Raw genomic sequence first — 26,797 nt, 5'->3', positions numbered from 1 at the left:
ATCCTGGCGAGATCCTTACAACCCACCCAACTGCAGTGAGCTGGGTCACAGGTGTTGAGGCAACTCTCCCACCCCAGGTCCAACTAATGGCCACAGGGGGCTACTAGAGCTCATGGAGTCTTGGGTTGGAGATAAGAAGGCCCTCAAAAGTGTCTTATGCTGGGGACTGAGGGCTGAAAAAAGGTCTGAGTGTGTGGCACTGAGGAGAAGTCCTTGGGGGTCTCTGGACCCTCTCCTGCTCTTCAACAGGTTCTCTGTGATCTGGGCCACAGTGACCTTGGCTTCATTTCAGAAGCAACGCCTGGGAACTGTCCAGCTTATCTGACCACCTAGCAACTAAGCAAAGCTATCTGGCCACAAGTCCACCCCATCTGTGGGGGGAGACTTCTTGGGACAGTTCTCACCCCACCTTGCTCACTTCAAGAGGCAACCAGAAGAGCATGCTGGATGCCAGGACTACACGGAGCTCTGAGTGCAGATGCCTGGGGCCGCGCAGGGATGGAATGTGGGGAGAACAACCCCCCAGAATCTAAATTTGGAATAGGCTTGAAGCCCTCTAATTTTTTTTTCTTTATAGCCACTTGAAGAAAAGAATTTTGAGTATATACTTTGCATACACTCAAGGCCTTTAACCGTTTTTAAGGAGACCCCTCTCTCCCTCATGAAAGAAAGGTAGTTAGAGCTCCAACCTTCAGAGCACTCTATACCCTCGTGTGTGCCTGTGTGGGGCACTCAGGAGAAGATCTGGAGTTCTCTCACACCCTGGCTTAAGGACTGACCAATGCACCTGACACTTAGATTACAAAGGTTTATTTAAAAAAAAAAATGGTTTGGTTGTTTTGGCTGTCATTGTATTTGGCAAACACTCTCAGTAACCAGAGATTGCCTGTGCTATCTCTCCTCCCCCAGAGAGATGCCTTTTTCAGGTCATAGGAAGTCAGCCCTTGCTCACAGGGAAGACCGAGGTGGGGAGGGCTTGCTCCTTTCTTGGTGCAGTATTCTGAGCTCTAAAACCCTAACTTCACAGCCACACTCCACAGAAGCCTTCTCAGGAACTGGAGCCTCAACCTAGCCACAGGCCCTTGCTGAGATGGGAAGGCAAAGGGTCTCCCTTTCTCCTCCCCACTCCCCGAGGCCCAATTGTCTCTCGTCCAGCTCCTGCTGGCCACCTAACACACTGTGCCCTGAAGTCCTCCCTGGCACTCTGGAGAGGCCACATTGGTTGGTCCCTCTGTCTACCCGAGTTCGGAGCTGTCCAGGAGGTCAGTGGGTCCAGGTCCAGGAGGCCAGAGGTTCATTGCCTGAAGCCCCTTCTCCTCCTTCTGAAGAGGATGTGCTTGAAAGAGCGCCTGAAGTCCTGATTGAAGACAGTGTAGATGACCGGGTTGAGCGAACTGTTACAGTAGCCAATCCAGAAGAAAAACTTAAAGAGCGGTTCTGGCAGCTGGCAGGCCTCGCGGCAGATGCCATACAGGCTGTAGCTGAAGAAGAAGGGGAACCAGCACAGTACGAACACGCCCATGACCACCGCCAACACGAAGGTGAAGCGCTTCTCGCGCGCCTGGGCCACCTTGCGGCGGCACACACTGCTGCGTGCCCGGCGCCGACGCGACAGAAAGAACTCGACGGAGCGCGAGCTGGCTCGCGACAGGCGCCCTCCAGGGCCTGGGGATCGAGACGCCGTCCGGGCACCCTGCTCGGCCGCCAGTCCCGGTCCCGGTCCGTCCGCACTGCCCGTGTCCCCCTCGGCACCCTCTCGCCGCCGTCCTCTGCGCAGCGCGCCCCGGCGCCTCCGCCTCTCCGCCGCGCTGCTCTCATCCGGCTCCACTTCAGTGCGCGGGGGCGCGCAATGCCCATTCTCCCCCGCCGCCTTGCCCAGCCCATTCTCTGTGGTCGGGGACGCGCCGTCGGGGCCGGCGGGGCCGCGTTTCTCGCTGAGCGTACGCGTGCGCAGCTTGGCCACGCGGTAGATGCGCGCATAGACCAGGCCCATGATGAGGCAGGGCGCGAAGAAGGAGCCTATGCAGGAGGACAAGATGTACCAGGTCTCATCGTTGAGGCCGCACTGCGGGTAGGCGGCGCCGTCGGGCCGGCGGTAGAACGAGACAAGAGGCGGGAAGGAGATGACAGCGGAGATGAGCCACACGGCCACGATGGTGGCCTTGACACGACGCGGGGTGCGCTTCAGGTTGTACTCCACCGCTTGCGTCACTGACCAGTAGCGGTCCAGACTAATGGCACACAGGTGCACGATGGACGAGGTGCAGAAGAGCACGTCCAGTGCCAGGTACACACCACACCACACTTGCCCGAAGTACCAGTAGGCCATGAGCTCATTGGCCAGCGAAAAGGGCATGACCAGTGTGGCCACCAGGATGTCAGCTGAGGCCAGAGACACCAGGAAGAGGTTCTGCGGGGCGCGCAGGGCTCGGCTGGTCAACACAGCGATCACCACGAGCACGTTGCCCACCACGGTGAAAACGATGAGGAAACCCACCACGGCTGCCAGCCCCGCCACAGCACCTGCGGAGTACTGGCCCGGCGGTGGCCCCCAGTCGGTCCCCGAGGCGTTGGCACCCCCGCCGCTACCCCATTCGCCCGCGTCGCTCCCGTTGGGGCCCTCAGCCGCCGCCGCCGCCAGCGCCGCGGCCAGCGCTGGGGACGCCATGGTCCTCCCGAGAGCTACGCGGTCCTGCCAGGAGCCCGGGCGCAGCCTCGGCAGCTCGGGCGCCCCACAGCCAGGGTCGGCGTCCGCATCTCCGCCTGCTCCTCCGGCGCGCCGGCTGGGGGCCACGAAGCCCCGCAGCCGGCCCTCGGCCGTGGTGGCCCGGCGGGCGGGCGGCGCGCCGGAGAGCGTGGCTGCCGGGCTCCCCGCAGCTGCCGCGCGCGTAAGTGCAGAGCTGGAGGTGCCCAGAGAGCGCGGCGACGCGACGGTGGGGGGGAAGGAGGGTAGGTCCCGGGTCCTCGCGCGGCCCCGCCCTCGGCCTGGGTTCAGTGGGAGCGTCCCGGCCGCCAGCCCACGGAGATGCGGTGTCCAAGCTGGTGCACGCAAGCGGCTCCACGGTCCGGGTGCCCGACTGGGCTGCAGGCTGCAGGCGGCGGCCCGGACGCTCTGCTTCCAAACGGGCTGGCTGGGGCTAAGCGAGCCGGGGCGCAGGTTGCTGTTCTTCCGGGTCCCTGCAACTTTACTTTGCGGGGCTGGGCGCCGACACCTGCGGTCCTCCTGCAGCTCCCGAGTACGGGCGCCCCCCGAGGTCCGCGTTTGGCCGTGCGGGCGCCGCCTCGCCCTCCCCGCTCGCCGGTGCAGCGTCTCCGCCGCCGCCGCGGAGCGCTTGGCGCAAGTGCCGCCGCCCGGGCTCGGCTTCCAACTTGAGTCCAGTAGCGCAGCGGGGAGGGCTCAGCGGGGCGGGGCGGGGCGCCCCGCAGGCCCAAGCCGCGGGCCCGGGGGGAGCGGGCCGGGAGCCGGAGCCCGCGGCCGCCTGGGCGAACCTGCCGGCGGCGCCGGGGAGGAGCCCTAGGCGGCGGCGCAGGGCGCGCACTCGGCGAGGGCGCCCCCTCCAGGGCCGACTGCAGCCTGCCGGGCTGGGCTGAGCGCGGGGTGGCCTGAGCGGTGAGTTCTAGAAGCCTGCTCTTTCTAAGACCGTATTCTCCACCTCACTCGGTTACAGGCGACGGAGCGCGCGCGGGCGCGTACTCTGGCTCGCAAGGGGCTGGCTCGGGGTCCGCGGCCTGATTGGAGGGTGAGCCTGTAGCAGCACGGCAGACAAAGCGACACTGCTAGTGCGCATCATTCCTTTGGAGCTTAGGGTCCCTGCTCCCCTGCAGAGCCACCTCCTCAGTTGGCCTCAGTTCCCTCCTCTGTGTACCTCCCAGCGCTGCGGGATCGTGAATCATAACCACGGTGTCAGTGGAGGCCCAGATCAAGCTCCCAAGCTCTATACCCGTGTTGGCAATTGTTGAAGTTTAATCGTAATGCTTTGTGATCCTGCTTTTCACAGCTGGAGGGGACGCTCCAGACCTGTGCTTTTGACAAACTGAAAACTGACCTGCTCCATGCAGGGCGATTTTGTGGGAGTGGGTTTAAGAGAGAGCAAGCAAATGTTGGAGAGACCTCATGTGTCTATTTCGGAGAGGTTCTGTCACCCGTGGCCTGAGTTGAGTGCTAGGCACTAGTCTCTGCTCCAAGCAGCCCCAGGTCTACAGGAAGGATGCGACCAAGAGAATAAACTGGACTTCCCAGACCTAACATTTCTGTGCTAGGACTGAGTACCATTCTCTCCATCAAGACTGGCCAGGACCTCTCTACACTGGTCAGATAGATAGACAAGAAAGGGAGGGGAACTGCCAACCCACTGACAGAGGGCCTCTGATGCCCAGAAAGTCATCCCGAGGACCTTGGAGCCATGACCTATTATAGTGTCTGGACTTGTCCCTGCTCTGGTGGGAGCTTCTCCCTGAAGTCCTTGAGAACCCACAGGGCCCACTCTCAGGGCAGGAGTGTCCAACTAGTATCAGGCAGACCTCAAACATTTCAGACCATGGACCTGTCTTGAGTACTGTGCGTGTGCAGGAAATAGTTCCTGATGCCCATCCTGGGTACATTCTATCTCAGGTAGCAAAGTGCCATGTGCTGTCACCTGAGAATGTGGCCTATGAGGAAGAACCACCGTGGCTTTTTAAAGGTCCTTCTTACCCTGAGGCCCTAACAGGGGCCACTGATCAGAACTTCAGCTGGTTTGTGTAGAAGCTCCTACATGACTCCAGCATCAGTACGCTAGAGTGAGAGGAGGCCTGGCCTTATGGTGTTCATGTCTGGCTATTTACCCCACACTGAGCCCCATCAAAACCCTGGAGCTTCCCCCAACAACCCCCAGCCTAGAAGCAAATTTTCTGAGAGGAGGTGACAGCGTGTATCCCCGTTGGAGTACTGGAAGGATTATTAGGGAAAGGCTTTGTGGGCCATGCTCCCTAGAGACTGAGGTAGTCCCTAGTATGTGGCTTCTCCCTAGGACAGGGTGCTCTTTTAGGAATGTGGGTGCTCCTTCAGATGGGATGCTTCCTAGGTGAGAATGCTCCCTGAAGTAGCTGGCTTAGTTCTGGAGATGTGGAGAGCATGAGGAAGATGAGGGGAATGGCAAGTGGGCACTGGTCAGGTACAAGTGTTGGAGAGATGGCTTCTCCCCTTGCAGGCAGCACTGTGGACCTGCCTGGGTCAGAGAGTTGCTGTCTTATGAGAAGCAGAGGGGACAACATATAGTCTAGCTCAATCCCTGACTGCACACAGCCTCATGTTTCCAAGTGATGCCTGTCTAGGCAAAGGGATCTGCCCTGAGAACCATGTGCAAGGGAAGCCTGCAAGGGCATCTGGAGGGCTCTCCCTTGGGGATGGTGGCCACACCTCACGGCATAACTGAGAGAAAGCCATTCTGGGGTCAACAGCCAGAAGCGGAAAATTGAGGAGTCTGCTCATTTGGGGCAGGTGTTGAGATCCTCTGAAATGACAGGAACTTACAAAGAGGCTGGACTAACCCCTTTGCCCAGAGATAGCCAGTTAACCCCAAACAGTCTGCTTTTGATGGTTCTGTGGCAGGCAAACAATGTGTGTGTTTGTACCCCCAAAGACTGTGTGTTCAAGAGTAGTTGGTGGCAGGCCACACTGGGTGTGTTTGTACCTACTGTGTAGGGGTATGCTGGGGAGGTCCTAGTGCATTTCAGAAGGAAAGCCATGTGAAGTGAAACATCCTGGGTATTCAGAAACATACTGAGTGATGCCTAGAAGTGTGGGGTTGGTCCAGCCAGGGCTGCATAGTACCTGGATGTTGGGTCCTAGGCTCTCAATTCCATGCCAGGCCTCTGCTGCAGGATCTGGCTGCATGTCTCTGCATGAACTCTGGAGCAGTGTACATGCTGCAAAGCATCCCTGGCATGGGCTGATAGGAGCTGGGCTCCATGAATTACCCTGGTGCACTCATAGGTATGCATGAACACGTATGCACCTTACTCCCCGATGGGCTCATGCACATGACTGTGCTTATTCAAGTGTGCACACATATGCTCATTGCCTGAAAACATGAATGTTCATGAAGATGCACTTACATTCACATGTGTGTAAGCATGTGCACCTGTTCACAATACACATATGCTTATATACTACTTACATACCACTTGAATATGCATGCCATGTATGTATATTCACACCTTCACATACTCTACAGTGTACCTATGTATTTACCCAGACAAACATATGCGTATATGCACCTCTAAGTTTCCAGGTATGCATGTATGCACATGTGTGCATGTACATCCACCTGAGTACGCACATAGTTACACACAATACAAGCATATATTCACATACAAGCATGCATGTCCATGCACATATGTTGTGTGTGCAATCATTCACAACTTGATTCTGATGAGAACAGCACCATCAAATGTGAATTTAAGCTTCGATCATGCCCTTCTTTGCTTCTTGGCAGCTGAGTGACCCTCCTCGTTCTCAGGCCTCAGTTTTCCTGTCTGTCAAATGAACACATTGTACCACTGCCTCTAATATCTGTGCTAGCTCTGCGATTCTCCCTCTCCCTGACAGAGTGTTGCATCTGCCCTGCCCATCGTTGCATTTGACTGGTGCCTGTAGGTGCTGAGGAGAGCCAGACTCAGGAAGATCCCCCATTCCACTTAGCTCCAGCTGTGACAGGGTCAGGGAAACAGGGCTGAGTTCCTTGTCTGAAGTCTGAGAAGGATGTCTTTTTCTCTGGAGTGGAGCTGAGGATTTTTCCCCTATGTTTATGTGCAATCTCATTTTTAAAGATGAGCCAGGGAAAACCAAGACTTGCTTCCCTCTCTGTCCCTCCCTGAAGAATTCCAAAGACTGATCTGTCTTGTCAGAATGTGGCAAGGATCCGGCAGCCTGGCTGGCTCTTGGCGCCCCAGCCTGCAGACTGAATCCATTGCATATTGATCATCAATTTGGCAACACAGCGTTCCAACAGAGCTGGCGAAGCCCTCTTGCAGGAGAAGTGCTCCTGGGACTGGCTGGGATTGGCATGGGGTGTAATAGACAACAGAGGGTCAGCGTCTCTTACTGGGTACCCACTGTGTGCCTTGGCATTGCTTGGCTGGGGGTCGAGCTCCTATCTGCCACTGCATCCGCAGCTGTTTGCAGCCTCAATGCCTCCAGCCTGCCATTCTGCCAGCCTGTCCCCCAGAAGCCCATATCATCGTTGAAAGTCCCAGATGTTCCCACTGATGCTCCAGTTGTCTGAGCCTGGTGTTTGAGGGCCTCAGCCCTGAGTCCCCACACTGTCAAGTGCCTCATTAGATCTGCAGACATGACCTGGCATTGTCTATATGCAGCCCTGCAGGTACACAAAGGACCAGATCAAAGGTTCTTGTTTCCATATCCTGCCCCTCCAGCCTTTAGAGACTGCTGGTGTGGGGCCTGGGCCCTGGGTTTAGAACATGACCTCAGGAAATCTCTTTTCTTTTTTCTTTTCTCTTTTCTTTCATTGGCTGTTTTTCAGGCTGTCCACGAGGTCTGTTAATTCTCAGGCCAAGGCCTGCTCACTGCAGAAGCTACAGGTAGGAGGCTGTGGGGTCCAAGCCAGCCAGTGAGTGCTCCTTCATGACAAGTGAAAATGTAGATGAAGGCCCACTGCTGCCCTTCCTGTTTGGTCATGCGTGTATGAGGATATGATGCTGAGAGCTGTAGCAGCTGTCTGGTGACCAAGAGGAGATGAGGACAAGGATGGAAGTCATGAAAGAAAGAAAGAGTATATGCCCACAATGCTTTATTTTGTAGCCACCATGAATGGCCCTGGAGCCACCCTTGAGCCAGGCTTCTTGGTGTTGAACCACAAACTAAATATACTCTTCCCTCTATGCACCCAAACCTGCCCATAGTCAAGTCCCTAGAACTGTGAATATGTGACATAACACATGTGCCTAAAGGTACTTCACCTGTCTGTGTGAGTCAAGGGTCTCCCACCACAATGTCCTGGAATATGCCAGTGGGCCCACTGTGAACACAGGTGTCTGCGAGTGAAGGAGAGAGACATGCAAGTCATGGGAGATTGGATGATGGGAACACACCATGACTTATAGAGAAGGGAGGACTGAAAGGCATGGACCATGGCAGCTACTGGAAATCGAGAGACCAGGAAATGTTATCTAGCAACAGCCTCCAGGAGGAGAACTGTGTGCAGACACAGTTCAGGCTCCTGACATCTAAAACTGTAGGGAAAACATTTGTATGTGTGTATATATGTACATGCATGCATATGTGTACATATGTGCACATGCATGTTTAGTTGTATGTGGATACATTGTGTACAGGTGTAAATGCATCAGCATGTGCATGTACATATCTATGTGTGCATGCATGTGCTCATGTATGTGTGTACATGTGTGGTTAGAATTGGTTAGGTGGGATACTTGATACAGCGGCAACGGGAAATAAAGAGACACAGTAGGTAGGATAGAGATTCAGCTGCTGTCCTTTCAAGTCACAGAAACTGTAACTCCGATGGTTATACCTTGACTGCTAGGTCATCTGCCCTCATGACCCTCAGGTTTCAACCTGTAAATTGAGGTCTTTCTTTGTATTGTGTTGCCTGTTTAAGAGCTTGACTTTGGTAAACAAAAATTAATAGAAAGAACCAATATTTACAATTCCTGACACTTGGGAAGCTCTTAATAAACTGTAGTCACCATCACTCCCACTACTGCGTTACCACATCATTACCAGCATTGCCATCATCACTATCATCGCTATTGTCCTGCATCTGGTCCTGGATGATGGGTCTCCTTTGCTGTGTCTCCAGGGCTCCTTGCCCTCTACCTGTATGCAGGTCATAGAGAGCTCAACACTCTGGAAACCGTGCCCACTTGGGAGTGTCAGGATAGCCCTGCTCATTTTCAACACTGATCACAGTTCTTGGGCTTAAAGTCACAGATAGATCAACTTTACACATGGCTACAGGAACCCAAGAGGTATCTCAGCTGGCTTGACCAGAGGAGCTTTCTATAGAGGGGGCTTCTCTAGCTGAACAAGATAGCAGCCCTCCCAAATATTCTGTAAGTTGTCCCTCACCACAGCCAGGATGTCAGAGGCTTGGCTCTACAGGGTGCATCCATGAGGTGAGGCCCCTTGATGCCTCCTCCCACCTGTCAGGTCTGACTCCTTGAGACTGCACAGACACCTGACAGGCTAGGGGAACCTCTAGTTCTCACTTATCTTCTTGTTACCAAAGAGTTAGATGCTGTTCGTGTCCCCACTTTGCAGATATAAGGATAGTTAGTTTTAACAAATACAACTCAGAATCACCTGGAAAGAATGTCTTAGTAGGGAGTTATCTAGATCTGTTTGGCCCATGGGCATGTCTTTGGAGGATTATCTTGATTGTTAGTCGATGTGGGAAGACCCAGTCCATTGTGGGTGGCACCATTCACTAGGCAGTAGGTCTTGAACATAATGAGAGGAGAAAGCTAGCTGAAAGCAAGCAAACAAGGATGCACTTATTCTCTTCCTGCTGCCGGGGTGATGTGACCAGCAGCTTGAGCTCCTGCCTTGACCTTCCCACAACGACGGGCTGTAAGCTAATAAAATGTTCCCCTTCTATGTTGCTTTTTGCCCAGGTGTTTTATCACAGCAACAGAAATGAAAGCAGGACAAGGTATTTGAAGTCAGATGTACTGCCTGGTTGCAGAGAAGAACTCAGCTGGCAAGGGCTCAGGCTGCTGGCCCCAGGTGAGCACTGTTAGAAACTTCCATGGTGCCTTCTCATTTCCACAAAAATACTGTGGGACCCTCACTTGGTGCCAAGGGCTTCTCTCTTCAGAACGGCTTCACCACTTCTCTCATTGTCTGGAGCTGCTGTTTTCCTGGGCTCTCTTTGGGTTGGATGCCCCATTGCTACATTGCCCTTTACTGAGCACTAATGAAGCAAGGGACTGTAGGAATCCCACACCGAGAATGAGGGTTTATTCACAGCCAAGACACCCAAGACCCAGAGAGCACCAAACCCAGCCTCACCCACACCTCTTCCCATTTGCTGTCACCAACTAGGTGCAAAGTTCTAGAGGGACTGTGGAGTGGTGTAGATTCCCAGTCCAACAGTAGTGCCACAGGTAACTGAAGACAAGGAGGTTGCCTACTTTTGCATCTGTTTGGTATATGAGCTGGACACGAGAGTGTTGAGTGTTGTGTGTACAACAGTGTGGAATCTGAAGTTCTCAGCCCACTCTCATCCTGCTGAACTTGGAAGCCTTGTGTCTCAGCTGCCCCTCTGGGAAGCCTGGCCCCAGCAGGCATGTTCATTAGGCTGAAGTGATTTCATGCCACAGTTTAGGGGACTAACTGTATCTGTGGCAGACAAGAGCTACAGAGGCGCTTACGCTCTCCTCTGAGCGCAGAGCGCCTCTTGTTTGGTTTGGCTGTGGGTTTTTAAAAGTGGAAAATGCCTGAGTTCTTAACATGTTCAGAAAAACAAGCTGAGAAGACTCATGTTCACCCCGACCTTGGAAGCTGCCTCTGGCTTATTTACTGGTGTGCGGGGCTTCCAGCCACTGCCCCACCTGGCCTGGCCATCCACAAGGGAACATCTCACTGGCCTGGCCATCTTACAGAGACCACCCAGGGGACTCTGGCCCTAAACACCAGCTCAGCAAAATTGGTAGCAAAATTGGCTTTTTTTCCTTCCTTCCATCCTTTCTCCCTCCCTCCCTCCCTTCCTCCCTTTCTTCTTCCCTCCCTTCTTTCTTCCTTTCTTTCTTTTTTCCTCCCTCCCTCCTTTTTTCCTTTCTTTCATCCTTTCTTTTCCAAGATAGGGTTTCTCGGTGTAGGTGTAGCTCTGGCTGTTCTGGAACTTACTATGTAGATCAAGCTGGGTTCAAACTCACAGAGATCTGCCTACCTCTGTCTCCTAAGTGCTGGTATTAAAGGCATGTACCACCACTGCCTGGCAAACTGGCTGCTCCTCTCAGGTTTTCCCTTCCCCAAATCCTTAAGAAGAAAGCATAGCCCGTTTGTGTTCCAACTTCTACTGGAGATCTGTCCTGGGCAGGAATGAGACTGGGCTTCTGTTCAGAACTAAGCATTAGATAGAGCTGATTTACTTGAACAAGAACCCCCAAACTTTTCAACAAGATTCTTCTGTGCACTAAAGTCTGCACAGGGCTGGCACAAGGACCCTGACCCTGATGACAGCAGCCTTATGTGGAAGCCTCAGGGACCCACCCCAGCTCTGATGATGGCCTAGTGTCCACATTCCCAAAGTAAGACAGGAAACCACAGTCGTCCATCCACAGAGCAGCTTCACCCAGAAGTTGCCCATTGCCTTGATGCTGACACCTTACTGGTGAGAACTTTGTCATGTGGCCACACCTACTGGAAGGAAAACTAGGAAATAGGATCTTTTTGTGAAAGCTATATTCCAAGATGAATAGTCACTTTAAGGCAAAGCACAGCAGTGCCCTTGGCACATGGGGCTGCCTGGCCTGGCCTTTAGGGCATTAAACGGTTCCTTGACTAAAACATTGGTGTGTCCCATGAAAAGAGGACAGCTTCTTCTGAGCAAATCTTGCCACTTCAGCTTGGACAGATAGAGGGAGGGAGGGAGGGAGGGAGGGAGGGAGAGAGAGAGAGAGAGAGAGAGAGAGAGAGAGAGAGAGAGAGAGACAGAAAGATCCTCATATCCTTGAATGTGTTTTGGAAAGTAGGGTCTTCACGAACGTGATCAAGTTTAAGGAAGTCAGATTGGATCAGAGTGACCCTCATTCCGTGTGACTAGAGTCCTTACTAGGTAGGAAGAGGGTGACACAGGAGGGAGACCACATGGAAAACAGGTTGCGGAATTACTGACCCCAGCAAAGGTATACCCAGCCACTGAAAGCTGGGGGAGGCTGAAGGGGTTCCTAGCACCTATACGGAGTGTGACCCTGCCTACACCTTGACTTCAGACTTCCTGCTCCCAGGACTGTGCTCAAGTGCAGGTGAGCGCCACCCAGCCATCTCTGGTGGATGCAGCTGTTCCCTTGATGAACCCAACCAGTGTAGCAGGAGTGTCACACTGCACTGTGTGGCAGTCATGGAGGACCCAGACATAGCATGCATAGAGCATTCCCCGCAAAGCCTGCAGAAGTGTAGAGGTGACAGCAAGCACCTGCAGACCCCAGAGCTTCTGCTCAGAAAGGGGCTGGAGCTGAAGTAAAGCCTACAGTGAGTGGGGTCAGTGTTGGGTGCTGATGGTAGAAGGTGCCACCAGGTTTGGACCCAGGCTGATCAGTGGACGCTTCCATTGTCTCCACCACTGTTCTCTTCCACACAAGCCTAGAATCCCAGTTCTTACCTGACTGGAGAGCCTGTGACCTTTGCCATATCCCAAAACTCTGTTTATTCAGTTGACAAATGAGTAAGCTGGTTTTAAGGTCTCCTAAGGCCCTCTGGGCTTGGGAAGCGCTAACCAGCAAGTCTTTCGATGAGCCTGAATTATAAGGTATTGTTATGCAGGAACACAGGCTCACAAAGATACCTCGGGGAGGGAACAAAGGCTTAAACAGATGTGTCAGGTGCTGGGATTATACTTAGAGAAGCTATTTAAAACCCGAAGCCCCTCTCACCACCATGCCCTGGGAGCAGGGTTTGACTTGAACAAAGAGTGTGTATCAACAGGACATGTTATAGTTCAATTTCTAGGAAAGAATGTAGTTAGATGCCTCATTCTAGATACTGTTTCAATTACAGAAGGGAAAAAAAAATGCATACCTCACACCAGTGCCTCATTCTTGGTACCCAGGAGGCTCCATGTCAGGCCAGCCCATACTCATAAGAAAGTCTGTGTAGCCATGGAGTTTGGTCAGGCTTGCCCTCCTAGGAAGTGAGCAGTCAGAACTTGACCTGCCCACTGATGGAGAGTGAACCTCTAGACTTCGGTGTAGGATAGTCCTGGAAGTCTAAAAATGTGGGTGCAAGGACAGTTGGTGTTCAGAAAGGGACAACATTTCCAGAGTTCCATCTGGAAATAGGGGACAGAGGACTCCACTGTGTTCTTAGGAGACCTAGGTGTCATCTCTCCCTGGCCTGCAGGAGAGGTCTGGCCACAGACATTGTGCTGAGTTCAGTTCAGACTTCTCCCAGAGGGCTTTGCACCCTGCCATCCCTTCAGATGAACATCCATGAGGTGCCCAGCACTCCCCTGCAGCAGGCCTTGATGCACAGGCTGCCCCAGCCTTCATGGTCTTGCTCTGTGCCCTAATAGATGCCTAACTGTACTGCCCTGCCCTCATCCCCCTGTGACTTGCACCTCCACACCTCTGAGCCCACCACCATCATTTCCACAGCCTACTTCCTCCCACTCTCAGACTAGAAATTCCTTCTCTACCTCCTGGTAGGTCTGGCTACCTCCTTGCTCCTCAGGATGCCTGAGAGTTGACAAGGCCCTGCTGGGGGTGGGGCAGGGGCTTTAGCCTCATACGCTGATGCCTCTGTGTACAAGAAAATGGCAAAGCCTGGCTCAGAATCCAGCTCATCCATAACTCAGTTGTAGCCTCAGTTCAGTATTAGATGCTCTTAGACTGTCCCAGCCATAAAATTCCTATGGATGACTGGCTTGTGCATAGACAACAGCAGTAACACTATGAGTATCTGGGGCACACACATGAAGACAGGTCCTCTAGGGGTCTCCAGGGAGATCACTTTATCTGCACACCTCAGTGTGGCCTTCCCATTTGCAGCCCAGCCATGACTAACTGTCCCATGCAGTCAGCTGCCCACAGTGTCTACCCAGCTGTGTTGAACTCTGGGTCAAGCACAGGCTATATCTAATCCTGAAAGAGCCACAGACTCATCAGAAATCCAGGGATGCTCCTGGTAGGTCACTGTCAAGTGGTACCCCCGGGCCATGTGATCACATGACAGTCAGTAGGCAACCTGGCACACCTCCCCCCTTGCCCTCCATCACCTCTGATCATGAGGAACCCAAAGGTAAGGCTTGGGAGGTGTCAGGCAGTCATGTCACTGCTTCCTGGCCAAGATGGTTGGCCTCTATGTTAGGTCCAATGGCGGGGACCGCTGAGAACCACTCACCCAGAGGCCTCCTGACTTCCAGCTATGATGGCTCCCTGCAGCTGTCCCTGAGTATCACAGCCCCTAGGCACTTGGGTTTGGCAGGGGCTGGGCAGAGGCAGAAGGCATCTAGGCCGAGAGCAGAGACCCATCAAGGAGAAAGGTAACATAAAGGGGTCATGGCACTTTAAGTCCTGCTAGCAGGTAATGCATATAGAGGGCATGTGACTCTGGAGGGCACTGTGAATGGAAGGGAGGCAGGGCAGACGTGCCTGAGACAATGCAGGCAGCAGGTCCAGAAGAAGAGTGGCCTTGGGGATGGGTTTCTTACAGCAGCCTCATGGGGAAAGAGCTGCTGACTGTCCACTCAGCATCCATCTGAGGATTCAGGTGCTCTGCCTCTGATGCTTGCCATTGGCCCTAGCACTGCTCCAGCTTTGGAGAGCCTGCGCCCTTGTCTCGTTAAGCCATTAGAAGGGGTATCCATGGAAACCACATACTCGGGCACTCTACACAGATGAATATTTATTCAATTAACAAGCCCAGGGTGCCAAGAGGCCTTGGCTCCTGCATGCCTGACATGGGGATTTTCAGGGAGGGGGGGAGGTTGTGTTGTTGCTTGTAAGGCCCATTCTAGCCTAGATCTTCATCTCCATGGTCTGGTGAGTATCCAAGACATCTCTGAGATAGGCCCCACTGTTTTTTTTTTTTTGGAGTGGCAGAGCTGAGAGCTGGCTGCAGCTAGAGTGGACTATGAATCCAGAGGGTCTACTGTGTGCTGGGGCAGTTCCTTCTGTGTGCTGGACTGCTGTGGCCTACAGCAGGCTACTTGAGACATCTCCCTGAGGCTTCTTCAGGCCTGATCCAGAATTGGTATACAGTAGGTATTCAGGCAATTCTAGATCTAGTTGGAAAGACCAAGGAATGTTTGGCATTTTTGGGCAGCCCTTTCCAGCCACACAGGGCCAGAGTCATATGAGCAACCCTCCATATCTGTTATCTGCTTCCAGGAGCTGTGTGTGCTCACATTTACAGACCACATGTGCTCTGGTGTGTGTTGTTATATATAGTGGTACCTTCTAAGAGTTCCTGATCAGTATCTTGGAGAACTGGGATCATAGACCTCACCATCAGTAACTGGAACACTTATGAGAAACCATGAAACAGCCGGGCAGCTCTGTAGCTGGGCGACTGCCACTCCCCTGGAACTCTTCAGATGCTAGAACAGGTAAATCTACCAACTGGGATACATTTGATTGTGTGTGCTTGCATGTGGACACATGTGCATGTGTGTGCATGCATTTGTGTGACTTTATATGTACGTGCATGCATGCATGCATGTGTATACATGTGTGGAAGTGCATGTATATGTGTGCATACATGTGTATGGATATGTGTGTGCATGTGTGCATGTGTGCATGTATACACATATGGATATGTGTGTGCATGTGTGCATGTATGTGTAATGTGTGTGTGTAGAGGGCTGACTTTTAACAGGCTGCAGCAAGGTAGTAGCTGTGCTCTGAAGACCTGAGTAGGTCTTCTATGCAAGGTCCCACACCAGGTCAGCATGCTTTTCCTGATGATCAAGCAATGGCCACCTTTCCCACTGTATCCCATTTTTAGGGATGAGAGACTCTCCACATAGGACCGAGCACTGGTCACAGTTTTAGAAGAACATGGTTATTTTGACCCCTTGCATCTCCTAAGGTGGTGTACCTGGAAGATTTTTAAGAGCAAAGTCTTGGGTAGGAAGCAGTTTTTGAGAAGGAACATATTCTCTCCACTGTGAAGGCAGACTTGGGGTGCTCTACAATAGGATTTGGGGTCCTATGGGCCCCTGACTTTGCTTTCTTCACTTGTTAGTGGATGTGATGATATCCAGGGACACATTTTTTGTTTAAACGTAAAGTTCACAGAGTAGATGTGGCACACAGGCAGGAGATGCAGGGTCGCCATATTTCTTGAGGCGCGTTGATTAACAGTCAGAGTCTTGGGAGACTTTCTAATTCATCTCGAGATGGCTGGGGTCTTGTGAATGGCTGCTTTGAGCTTTCCCCCAGCCTCGCTCCCCACTGGAAAGGCAGCTGAACCTACCTTGTCTCCAGACTCAGGCAGCTCTTCCTCATTTGTTTGTCATAGTGTTATTAGTTGGGACAAAAGGCTTCTTACAGAGATGGCAGACCTTCCTTTCTGTGCACTGTCAGGATGAAACAGCAAAGCAGCATGGGCCTTCTCCCTCCCCCGAGGGGCCAAGAGAGTGCTGAGCTCTGCAGGGTGGTTCAAAGCCTTCTCTGAGACCACGGATACTCTCTGGAGACAAATCAGGTCAGTGAGAAGGATGGGATGACAGAGGAAGCAGGAGATGAGGGAGGCCGCATGCCTCTTAGTCTGTGTTGGTTTCATTTCGGTTGCTGTGATAGAACAGGGGTAAAGAATTTATTTTGATTCACAATCAGAGGCATATGGTCTGCCATGGCAGGGAGGGTGTATCAGCAGGAGAACAAGCAGGCCTGTCACATCGTACTGTCAGTCAGAGGCAGAGAGCAAACCGGAGGTACAGAGAGGCTTTCAAACCTCAAGATCTGCCCCCCAGTGACGTACTTCCTCTATTAAGGCTCTGGCTCCTAAAGGTTCCATAGCCTTCTCAAACAGCACCCCTACCTGGGACCCCATGAACTATGAAGAACATGTCACATCCAAGCCACAGTGCCATCCTTTCACTCAATCCTGAACAGGGGCTGGCAGGTGCCCAGTCTTTGCTGCCAGACTCTACACCCAGCAATGGTGAGTGAGGGGTTCAGTTCAGCTCTTATTATGGTAACTGATTCCCCTACTTTCTTATCTGTAACACAAAATAAAAACTCTGATCCCTAAGAGTGAGCATTCCCTCTTTTGGGCACCTTAAGGCCTCTGTACCCCAGCCTCCCCTAGACCAGACCCTAAGACCATGGAAAAGTTGGAAAAGCTGTACTAACTGACTCAGTCAGTGCCAAGCTCAATAGCTCTGGGGAATAAAGGTGACAGCTGGTTAAAGAGGTATGGCCTTGTCACACACCTGGGTGCTTACCCATAGAGGGCAGTGCTGTGACCATGAGAGGAGCTCATGACACCAGGACATGACTGGAGACTTAGGAGTGAACAGGCTTGCTGACTCTCCTCTCTCCTGCCTGCTAAGGTTGGCTTCCAAGTAGATAAAATGAAAAGCGGAGCCAAAGAGAAGCAACAATCGGAGCCAGCTGAGTGTTCTCAGCCCACCGCCCTGCTCTCCAGAAACCCAAGATGAGCAGACCTGGTTGCAGATCCAGTCTTGAAAACAGACCCAGAGACCAGAACCTCATCCCCAAGCATCAGACCTTTGATTTGAGATAGATGTGACCTGTCTTCCAAGGAAGCCAGTATCCCAGATCAAACTGCATCCGGTCCCCAAAGGAAAAACCCACACCCAAGAAGCTGCCCTATTTAGGGTCTCTATAGCTGTGGTAAAAACACCATAACCAAAGAAAGCAACTTTGGAGGCAAAGTGTTTATTTCAGCTTGCGACTCTCAGTCATGTTCTACCACTGAGAGATGTCAGAGCAGGAACCTGAAGGCAAGAGCTGCTGCAGAAGCTATGGAGGAGTGCAGCTTATTGCCTTGCTTGCTGAGCATGATTTCTTATACAATCTAGGACTGCCAGCCCAGAGATGATCCCACTTACAGTGAGATGGGCCTCTCCCATCAATCATCAATCAAGAAATTGCCCCACAAGCTTATCTATGGAGCAATCTATCAGAGACGTTTTTCGGTTGAGGTTTCCTCTTCCTAAATGATTCTGGCCGTTGTCAAAGAATATCCCCTCTCTTCTTCCTGAGAATCCCCGAGGCTGCCTTTGAGGACCTGCTGTGGAGCCTGAAGATGCTCTCAGAGTAAGCATAGCCTTCTGTCTACACCCATAGAGCCAGAAGGGGTAGAATACAAACGGGTGACCCAAAGTGAGAGTTCTACATGTCACCCACACTTAAACAGGAGGTGGCTCGGCACCCCTTACTGCAGAGGTTCTGGGGGCCTGGACACTGCTCAACTGAGGAACCCTCAGCTAGGTCCCCTTCTCTGCTCTCCCAGATCTTTATAGTCTTGGCCTCCCTGTCAGATGCTGTTTGCCTCCGGCCCAGGATAGTGACCAGCACACTCTTGGTCCTCATAGATAGATGGCTCAATCAATGCCCTAGAACAGGAGACAGCAAACGACGCGGACCAAGCCAGAGCCTGTCGGTTGCTTTTGTAAATACAATTTTATCAGAACACAGACGTACTTGTTGGCTGCTTGCTGTATTGTCCCTGGCTGCTCCTCAGAGACAAGCATGAAGCTGAGAGGCTGCAGCAGAGACACACTACAGCCAGACTGATTGATTTGTTGCTATCCCCAGTGCTTGCCAGCATAGGGGAGGCAGGGGCTTGCTGCTCACCAGTTCTCTAGCTCTTAAATCTTAAATCGCAGCGACATCTAAGTTTTCTCCGTGTTCACAGAGGGGCTTAGACCAAGTCTCTAAGTTTCCTCCTGGATTTAAACCCGTAGTAGCTGTGTGTTCAGGACTGAAGTCTACCTCTGTCATGATGCCCTTTCTCACAGCCATAAGGCTTTAGCTGAGACTCAGAAAGCAAATGCTGGAAAAGCCACGAGAGGCCTGGAATCCACTACACACCACTGGTTGGAAAACCAGAGGGGGCAGGCCTGTGGGAAACCCCACAGAGTCTCCCAGAACATTAAAAGCGGGATTCAGACATCTTAGCCAGCAGGGAGATGAAAACTAAAACTGGCTTCTGATTCTATCCCACCCCAGTCATCCATGGTCTCATCAAAGGAACATTTGATATCTAACCCTGGTGAGGTTATGAAGAAAGAGGAGCCTCGTTCACTGCCACGGGAGTGTGAACTGGTGTGATCACTGTGGGGACTGTGGGGAGATTTCTCATACACTGAAAAATGGAGCTTTCTTGTGACCGCGTTCTCCACTTCTTGGGCATCTGCACAAAGCCCTCTGAGTCCACACATCATGGAGATGCACATGCACCCACAGCTGTTGCTGCTCTGGTCACCACAGCTGGGAGCCAGAAGCAGCCTCGATGTCTACAAGCAGAGGATGAACAATAAAAATATGGTGCATGTGCATGGTGACAAGTTTGCATCCGTGGAGAAAATGAAACCACAACATTCTCAGGAGAGTGGATTACATGGAAGATGATTATGTTAAATAAAACAAACCTGACTCTGAAAGACAAATAACACGTTCTTTCTCACAGCAATTCTAGATTTGAGTGTGCATGCATGCATGCGTGCATGTGTGCATGTGTGCATAGGTTGGAAAAGTAGAATGGCATGAAAGCAGAAGGGAATCTACTTTCCGGATGACAGTAACAAAGGAGGGATCGGGAGGGTAGTGGATGAGCCAAGGAGAACAAAGTGTAACAATGTAAATGAAGCCCTTTACTTTGTGGCGGTCTTTAAAGAGATCAATAAGCCAGATGTGGTGGTGCACATCTTTTAATACTTTTAGTACTTTAATACTTTGGAGGCAGAGGCAAGGATGTAGCTGTGAATTTGAGGTCAGCCTGGTCTACATGGTAAATTCTGGGTTAGCCAGGGCTGCATAGTAAGACTGTCTAAAAATAAATGAATACATAAATAAATATATAAATAAAGGAAAAGAAGAAGGGTTAGGGTGTGCCTTAGCAATAGAGCAATTACCTACCCATGTACAAGGCACTGTGTTCCATCCCCAACACTTCAATAAACAAACTAGCAAGCAAGCAGAGTCGCTTCATCACCCAGCGATTTGACCACTGAGCACATGCCCAGGAATGGGAGCAGGTACTTTACATGTGAGTTCTTGGCTACACTGTTCACAGTGAGTGGTGCGGATAGTACAAGTGCCCATTGAAGAATGGATTGACAAACAAAACATGCTCTGGTCACAGTATGTGACAGTGTTTGGTGTTCAGCTTTATGTTACAATGCTGAGCCCAAGGGCTGGGTGAGAGACTGCTGCGGGCAATAGAGGTTTTCACATGTCCAGAGCTCAGACATGTAAAACAGAACGCTGTTGTGGACAGCAGGTATTTTCTGTGTTAAAGCACTTTGTGTGAGAATGGTTTAAAACTATACAGAAATAACAACAACAACAACAACAACGCCCTGGGACTCACCATCTTGCCTCCTTTGCTCTGGCTCTCCTGCTCAGTGTTCACCATTCACGTGCCCAGGATGGTTTTGTGAACCATACAGATTGTTGCAGTTGCCACAGTCCTTGCCTCTTCTACAAGGCTTGTGTCCTGCACCCACAGTGGCAATATCAGCATCAGTGGTATAATCTGCCTGTCACATCTTGGGTTGGCCAGCATCCCTGCACCACCCTTTCTAACATGTCTCCCCAGATGTCACCTCCAGGACAGACCAGGCATTGCATCTTCTGTCTTTCCCTGAGGACATTCCTGCAGTCTGCCTTTTTGTGTTTTATCTTCCTGAGCCATCTCCCTGAGCACGCTGGGTTTCCCGGGGAGGACACTGAGAGTACCCATCTTTGCTGCCATGCTGAGCTGTGGTTCTTTTCCTGGTGCAGGACATGCTGATTTCACAGGCCACATCTATCTAATTCTTCTGTTGATGTTACTCTGATGAACTGGTCGAGGGTTGTCTAATTTACCTGCTCTCATCTCCTGGAGACTTGCAAACGCCCCTGGCAGACACACTCGGACAGAGAAGATTGCTCCCTCTCTCTGCTTGCCCTCTAGTTATTGTCCTTCACGCTGCTTTAATCTACTCTGCTGCAAAAGGTAGGCTTTCAAGCCAACACTTCCCAGGATCCAGTCACCACCCAGCACACTTTAGAAACAGCAGTCTTCTGTCTCACTATCACTCTACCCCTTACCCATCATGCACTTCCACCCATCCTTCATCTGTTCATCTACCTGCCATCATCCATCCAAACACTATATAATCTATCTACCCACCTATCATTTATTAATTTATCTATTATGAGATATTAATCACTTCTGAATCTATCATCCATCAATGTCTATATCAATTACTTATTTATCTCTATCATTTATCAATCATCTATCATCTATATGTATATCTATCATCTATCAATCATCTTTCACCTATCTATATGTATATCTATCAACTACCTACTCTCTGTCAATCATCTATGCATGGATCTATCATACATTCAGTCACTTATCCAGTCATCTATCTATCATTTATCTATCTATCTATCTATCTATCATCTATCCATCCATCCTTTATCTAACTGCATAGCATCTATCTCCCATCCATCACCTCTCTTATCTATTACTTGCATGTACTGGTGGATCCACATCTCTCCAGTTTAAAACTCAATGCCACATATTACTATTTTGGTGCCATTTGGTCCAGATTTGACTGAAGCGGCCACCTCAAGCTGCACCCATATCTCTGTGAATCGCGACTTCTTTACTTTCTGGCATAACAAGATGTTCCTGTCTAATTTTGTACATTTCTTGCCCCAGCCCTAAACCTTGCCATTTCTCCCAGGAATCTTGGCTCCTTTTAGGATTCCATTTTTGTAAGAAATTCTTCAGAAATTAAGGCCTAGGTGCCAGGATCAGTCAGGGTTTTAAATGGCCTTTAAACAAACAAGAGATTTACCCATGCAGTATACAGAGAGTCACAAATATCATATGAACCCGTGTGTACATAGAGACATACACATCAGCACTTGCACACACACACACACACACACACAGAGAGAGAGAGAGAGAGAGACACACAGAGACAGACAGACACACACACACACACACACAGAGACAGACACACACATACACACACACACATACCTGCACATACACATATTTTCTGTCAATTCAAAAACACAGTTCTCACCTCAAAGGGGATAAGTAAGAGACAGTCTATTCTAAAGTCAAATATGAGTGACCACAGCCTGGAAACACAGATTTAGGTCATCCCAAATTCCATGCCCCAACTTGGAAGTGATTTCGTGAGGTTTTTATAGTAACAGAACAAAGAAACTCATAACTCAAGGCACCTTTCAATACATCCGGTGGAAACATTGAAGTGAGCGGATTGAAGCAAAGTGAGACATCTCAGCCAGAGGCCTCAGATGCTATCTGATGGCATCCGTAGCCTTTTGGTTGGTGGAAACTAGGGTTCTGTTTGTACATTCCAAAAGGTTCATTTGCTAGTCACGGGATGTTGGATCAAACACAGAAGTAGGCAAGGAATGACTTCTAAGAGAACTTAAGATAGTCCAAGATAAATTATAATTAGGCTCTGGCCCTGCAGCATTCCAGCATTCCCACTGTCACTAAAGTTTTAAGTTACTCAGCCTTGAAGAAGGGTCAGTGGGAGCTGTGATTCTTTTCAGGAATTCTCATGCACAGTGCACACAGGCACACACAGTGCGCACAGGCACACAGAACACACAGGCACACACAGTTCACACAGCCACACAGACACACACAGTACACACAGGCACACACAGTGCACACACAGTATAAATGCGGACACACAGTGCACACAGGCACACACAGTGCACATGGACAGATATATGCGTGTTCAGTTGTAAATCTTGTGTTCACACCAATTCCACATCCTCCCTGAAGGTTCTCTGATTTCAGAATCTCTCTCCTTCCAGCTGTAGGAACACAATTGTATATCTACAAGCCTAGAGGCATCTGCTGCCAAGGAGGCTATGGAACCCCTGGAATAAGAGTAAGTTCTGCACTGTGGAGACAAAGCACTTGCTTGTATACAAACACAAGGTTCTGAGTTTGATCCCTATGAAAAAGCTACGTAGAGTGTCTTTAATTCTAGTACCTGTGGGGAGTAGACAGGTGGATCCCTGGACCTCAGTGGCCAGTCAGCCTAGCCAATCAGTGAGCTCCAGGTTCAGTGGGGACACTATCTCAAAATGTATGTTGAAGGTGTTGAGGAAGTGGCTCAGTGGTCAAAAGCATTTGCTCTTATGCAGAAAACCTGGCTTCAGTTCCCAGAGCCAACATGGCAGTTCACAACCATCTGTAACTCCAGTTCAAGTGATCCAATATCCTCTCTGGCCTCTTCAGGCACCAGGAATACATGTGGTGAACAGAAATACATGAAGGCAAAAATCCATACACGTGGAATAAAATTAACTAAATAAATCCTTATAAATATAAAGTTGAGAAAAATAGACCTAACATTAATCCCTGGCCTCCATGGGTATGTGAACACAAGTGCACATGTAAACACCATAACACACACTCACATGCACACACACACAAATGCACATACACACACATGCACACACACACATACATACACACACAGGCACATACACACGCAAGCACAAGTGCACATGCAAATACCACACATACACATGCACACACATGCACACACGTGCACACACACACACAAAGCTCTGAGTGTGTCTGTCTCTTCCATTACCCCACCATCTGCACTCGCTCTTCTCTTTCTGTCCCCAGCCCTGGGATCCAGCTCACCTCCTCATTTCTACCAGGGCAGTGTTCGCAAAACATTTTTGTCCTAGGTTTTCCATGTTATTTCCCTCTTTCTCATACTCATTATTGTAATTGAATTTACCATGTAGAACATTAATGAGCTTCCAAAGGTCAAAGTGTAAAGCCTGCCCCTGGGAAGGAGGCAGCGAAATGGCTCTCACTTCTGTGGAAAAGGTCCCTCGCCTCTCTCATTTGAGATATGGGCACATGGGAACCACACAAAGTGCCAGCTCCACTCAGGATGGCAGAAGCTACATGCCACCCTGCTGACCAGGCTGTGGGGTGTCGTGCTTATCTCTGCATATCTGCGTTGTACAAGCTAAAGCTCTTTGTATATTTGGTGATTAGCCCCTGCCCACAGTGATCCCCGTGGGATAAGATATTTCCAGCCAAAGCTGCACTTTTAGAACCATTCATCAAATGTTTTTTGTGAAGACTCTAGCTTTTCAGCCACAGGAAGCTGATGCTTATGGCTTGTCCTTACACAGGGATTCCTTACACAGGGATCCGAGACTCTGTCCTGTGTTCCTTAGCTGAGACTCTGTCCTGTGTTCCTTAGCTGGGGATGGTAAGATCTCAGACCCCCTTGGAATTTATCCATGTGCGGGATGCATCTAACTCTTCTTTCACGGGGCCATCTGCCCACCCATCCCACACCACATTATGTGACAAACTGGTATGGCTACGGTGATTTGGGGGCCACCTTACCCCAGCTCATGTCTCCAGAGCGTCTGGTTCTTGGCTGCTTGGATGTCACTAAGTATCCATGTAGAGTCTGTATCACCCTGTCTGCCAGGTTGCTCGGCCTCCACCCTGGACACTTCCCTTTCCTTTCACTTCATGAGCCTACGGCATCCTCACTCTTGTATTTGGGCCTTGTGTGTCTTGGAGTGGTTTATGACCTCTCTGTGCAGCTGAGAACACATCTGGTTCAGTATATCCTCACCAGCAGGGGGTGGGTATGGCCAGGTGCTGCTGACTCTCTTTGTCCTTTGATGTCCACTCATTCCATGTCTTCTGTTATCTGGCTGATGCATGGCTCACAGGAATCAGCAGGATAGAGGGGAGATGGTCTAACTTCAGTCCCTGCTTACTAGGCCTGCTGTGGACTGGCTTTTTTGGGGAAGGTTATGGCCTCTGAGTCTGAAGATATCTTCTCTCCCCAGGCATCCTGGCTAGCTTCTCACCCTGTTGCTGGCTCCTTTCATGGGACCCACACCACACCAGGAAGACAACTGTTCCCTAATCCTGCTACCCTGTGCCCTCTGTCACTTAGCAGGATTCTAAGATTCCACCTTTTTGGAGAGAGCAGACTACTTTTCTCCTGAGACCTGCACCCCTCAGGGGAACCCTAAGATTCCACCTTTTTGGAGAGAGCAGACTACTTTTCTCCTGAGACCTGCACCCCTCAGGGGAACCATGGAACCAGGAAGAGCCAGTCTGGAGCAACCCCAGAAATCTCATCAGCAGTAGGAAATGGGGCCACTCCCTCCCCTACCTCTGCCTACATGCCCTGAATCCCCCACCTTTACCCATACCAGAGGACATCACATAGTCACAGCTAGGGTAAACTTGCTCTCTCCTTACAAAGTCATCTCCAGAAAACACCCAACCCTGACCAATGCTATACACCCATCCCAGTAGCCCCTACTTACCTGCAAAGGTTTGAAAAGCCTTTGTCTGACTTCCCCCAATTAAATGAGCTGCTTCCTGAAGCCTGTCTCCTGTCTTGCTGAAGTCTGTTTCTTGTTCTCACTCCTGAGGTCTCTCTCCATCACCCTGGGTTGTTCTCACCTCCCTTCCTCTGGATCTACTGGTTGTGGTCTCAGGCAGTCACACCCTTAAGGGAGGGGAAGCAGAGTGGGAAGGACACACTGCTTCCTCAATGGGGTAGACCCTGCTCTCAGTTCTGAAAGTGACCGGAGACACCACTGCCATCCTGAACAGCCATTCCTACAGGCAGGAGAGGTTCAGGATGGTCTAAGCTCCAGGCAGACACGGAGCTTCCATCCTGGTTCTCAGAACATTGAGGCATTTACCCTTCAGCAGAAAGGGACACAGCTGGACTCTTCTTGTCAATGGGAACACAGGTCTTCATCAGAGGAAGTAGAAAGACAGGCCTGGGGACATGGCTGAGCCAAGGAGGCAGCCATGCCTGAAGAAGCCCTGTGTCAGCCTCCATATTTTCTGCTCTAAGAGTGTTTAAGCCATGTTTTTGCTTGGGTCAGCTTGGTTGTGTTCCTGACATTATGGCAGAGGCTCCTGCCTTTCAACTAGACCAGGGGAAGGGGGGTGTCTGTGCTCTAAGAGCTGAGCCAAACTCCTTGCAAAGTCACTGCCTTGGTGTCTAGGTAGCATAGTCCCGAGGGGTCCTATCTCCAGTGTGGCCCCCAGAGGAAGTGATGGGACCCTGCACAGCACAGGGGCAGGAGCCCCAGCCCCAGTATTTCAGGGCCAAGCTGTTTCTGCTGCCCACTAGTCTGTCTGTGTGTCTGGCATGGTTCTGCCACCATTGTGAGCTGGCTAGAGGAACAGGCTGCATTGTCTGCCACAGCAGGTTCTTGTCCCTCTGGACAAGCCATTATCACTCTTCTCTTTCATCCTCCCATCTCACAGTCTTTGTGCAAGCCCATCAGCACCTCTGCTTTGCACTTGGTAATGAACAAAGTTCAGAGAGGTTGGCCAAGTTGTGCATGGTCACACAGAGAGAACCTGAGGCCTCCTCACAAGATAGATCACAAGTAGGGAGGGAGGGAGGCCCTTTGTTCCAAGCCAGAGAACTGGCCTGATAACCCAGCACTGCCTCCACCTGGGAAATGTTAAGAGGGGAAGGAGAAAGTGGCACTGGAGTGGGGCTGGACTTGAGAGCTTTGCCTGACAAGTAGCAGAGACTAATGTGTGACCATTGCTCCAGTTTTAAGAGTTTCCAAGGGAAATGTCTCCTTGGCTACCAAATTGCTGGGCCTGGACAGCAAATGCAAACATGGCTTTGCCCTTCACTCTTGAAGGAGCTCAATCAACAGTCACTATTACAAACTCCTCAGCTGGGGACCATTTGTCATGCAGCGGTAGCTAACTGAGACAGGGTGACTAAGTGGGTGAAAGAAATCAACATAGCATCTGCAGGTCCAGCCCAGAATCTGCAGGGCAGCTGTGACTGGGGAGCCAGGGAAGTGTGGGCATTGCAGCTCAGCCCAG

General features: G+C 51.0%; 1 protein-coding gene and 3 long non-coding RNA genes across 4 annotated transcripts; 2 read left to right on the top strand and 2 right to left on the bottom strand.

The window, feature by feature from the left end:
* Positions 1–794: 794 nt before the first annotated feature.
* Positions 795–3,371, bottom strand: Adra2c (adrenoceptor alpha 2C). The gene has a single exon (XM_034508879.2). It carries the CDS (start codon positions 2,666–2,668, stop codon positions 1,295–1,297), a length of 1,374 nt encoding a protein of 457 aa, XP_034364770.1. The 5' UTR covers positions 2,669–3,371; the 3' UTR covers positions 795–1,294.
* Positions 3,372–3,490: 119 nt separating this feature from the next.
* LOC117712952 (uncharacterized) lies at positions 3,491–20,107 on the top strand. Its single transcript, XR_013111805.1, has 5 exons — positions 3,491–3,610; positions 9,637–9,748; positions 15,133–15,290; positions 16,270–16,390; positions 17,241–20,107. It is a non-coding gene; the product is annotated as an uncharacterized LOC117712952 (long non-coding RNA).
* On the bottom strand, positions 14,568–25,768 carry LOC143443082 (uncharacterized). Its single transcript, XR_013111806.1, has 2 exons — positions 25,255–25,768; positions 14,568–16,476 (listed from the first exon to the last, which is right to left on the bottom strand). It is a non-coding gene; the product is annotated as an uncharacterized LOC143443082 (long non-coding RNA).
* LOC143443083 (uncharacterized) lies at positions 20,787–25,296 on the top strand. Its single transcript, XR_013111807.1, has 3 exons — positions 20,787–20,875; positions 22,735–22,811; positions 24,766–25,296. It is a non-coding gene; the product is annotated as an uncharacterized LOC143443083 (long non-coding RNA).
* Positions 25,769–26,797: the final 1,029 nt, after the last annotated feature.

The sequence above is a fragment of the Arvicanthis niloticus genome, chromosome 7 (genome assembly GCF_011762505.2).
Source record: "Arvicanthis niloticus isolate mArvNil1 chromosome 7, mArvNil1.pat.X, whole genome shotgun sequence".
Lineage (NCBI taxonomy): Eukaryota > Metazoa > Chordata > Mammalia > Rodentia > Muridae > Arvicanthis > Arvicanthis niloticus.
The sequence above is the reverse complement of the archived record's forward strand: the minus strand, read 5'-3'. Positions and strand labels throughout refer to the sequence as shown.

Excerpts from the sequence above, each read along its gene's own strand:
- Adra2c (XM_034508879.2), bottom strand. The coding sequence starts at position 2,668 with ATGGCGTCCCCAGCGCTGGCCGCGGCGCTGGCGGCGGCGGCGGCTGAG.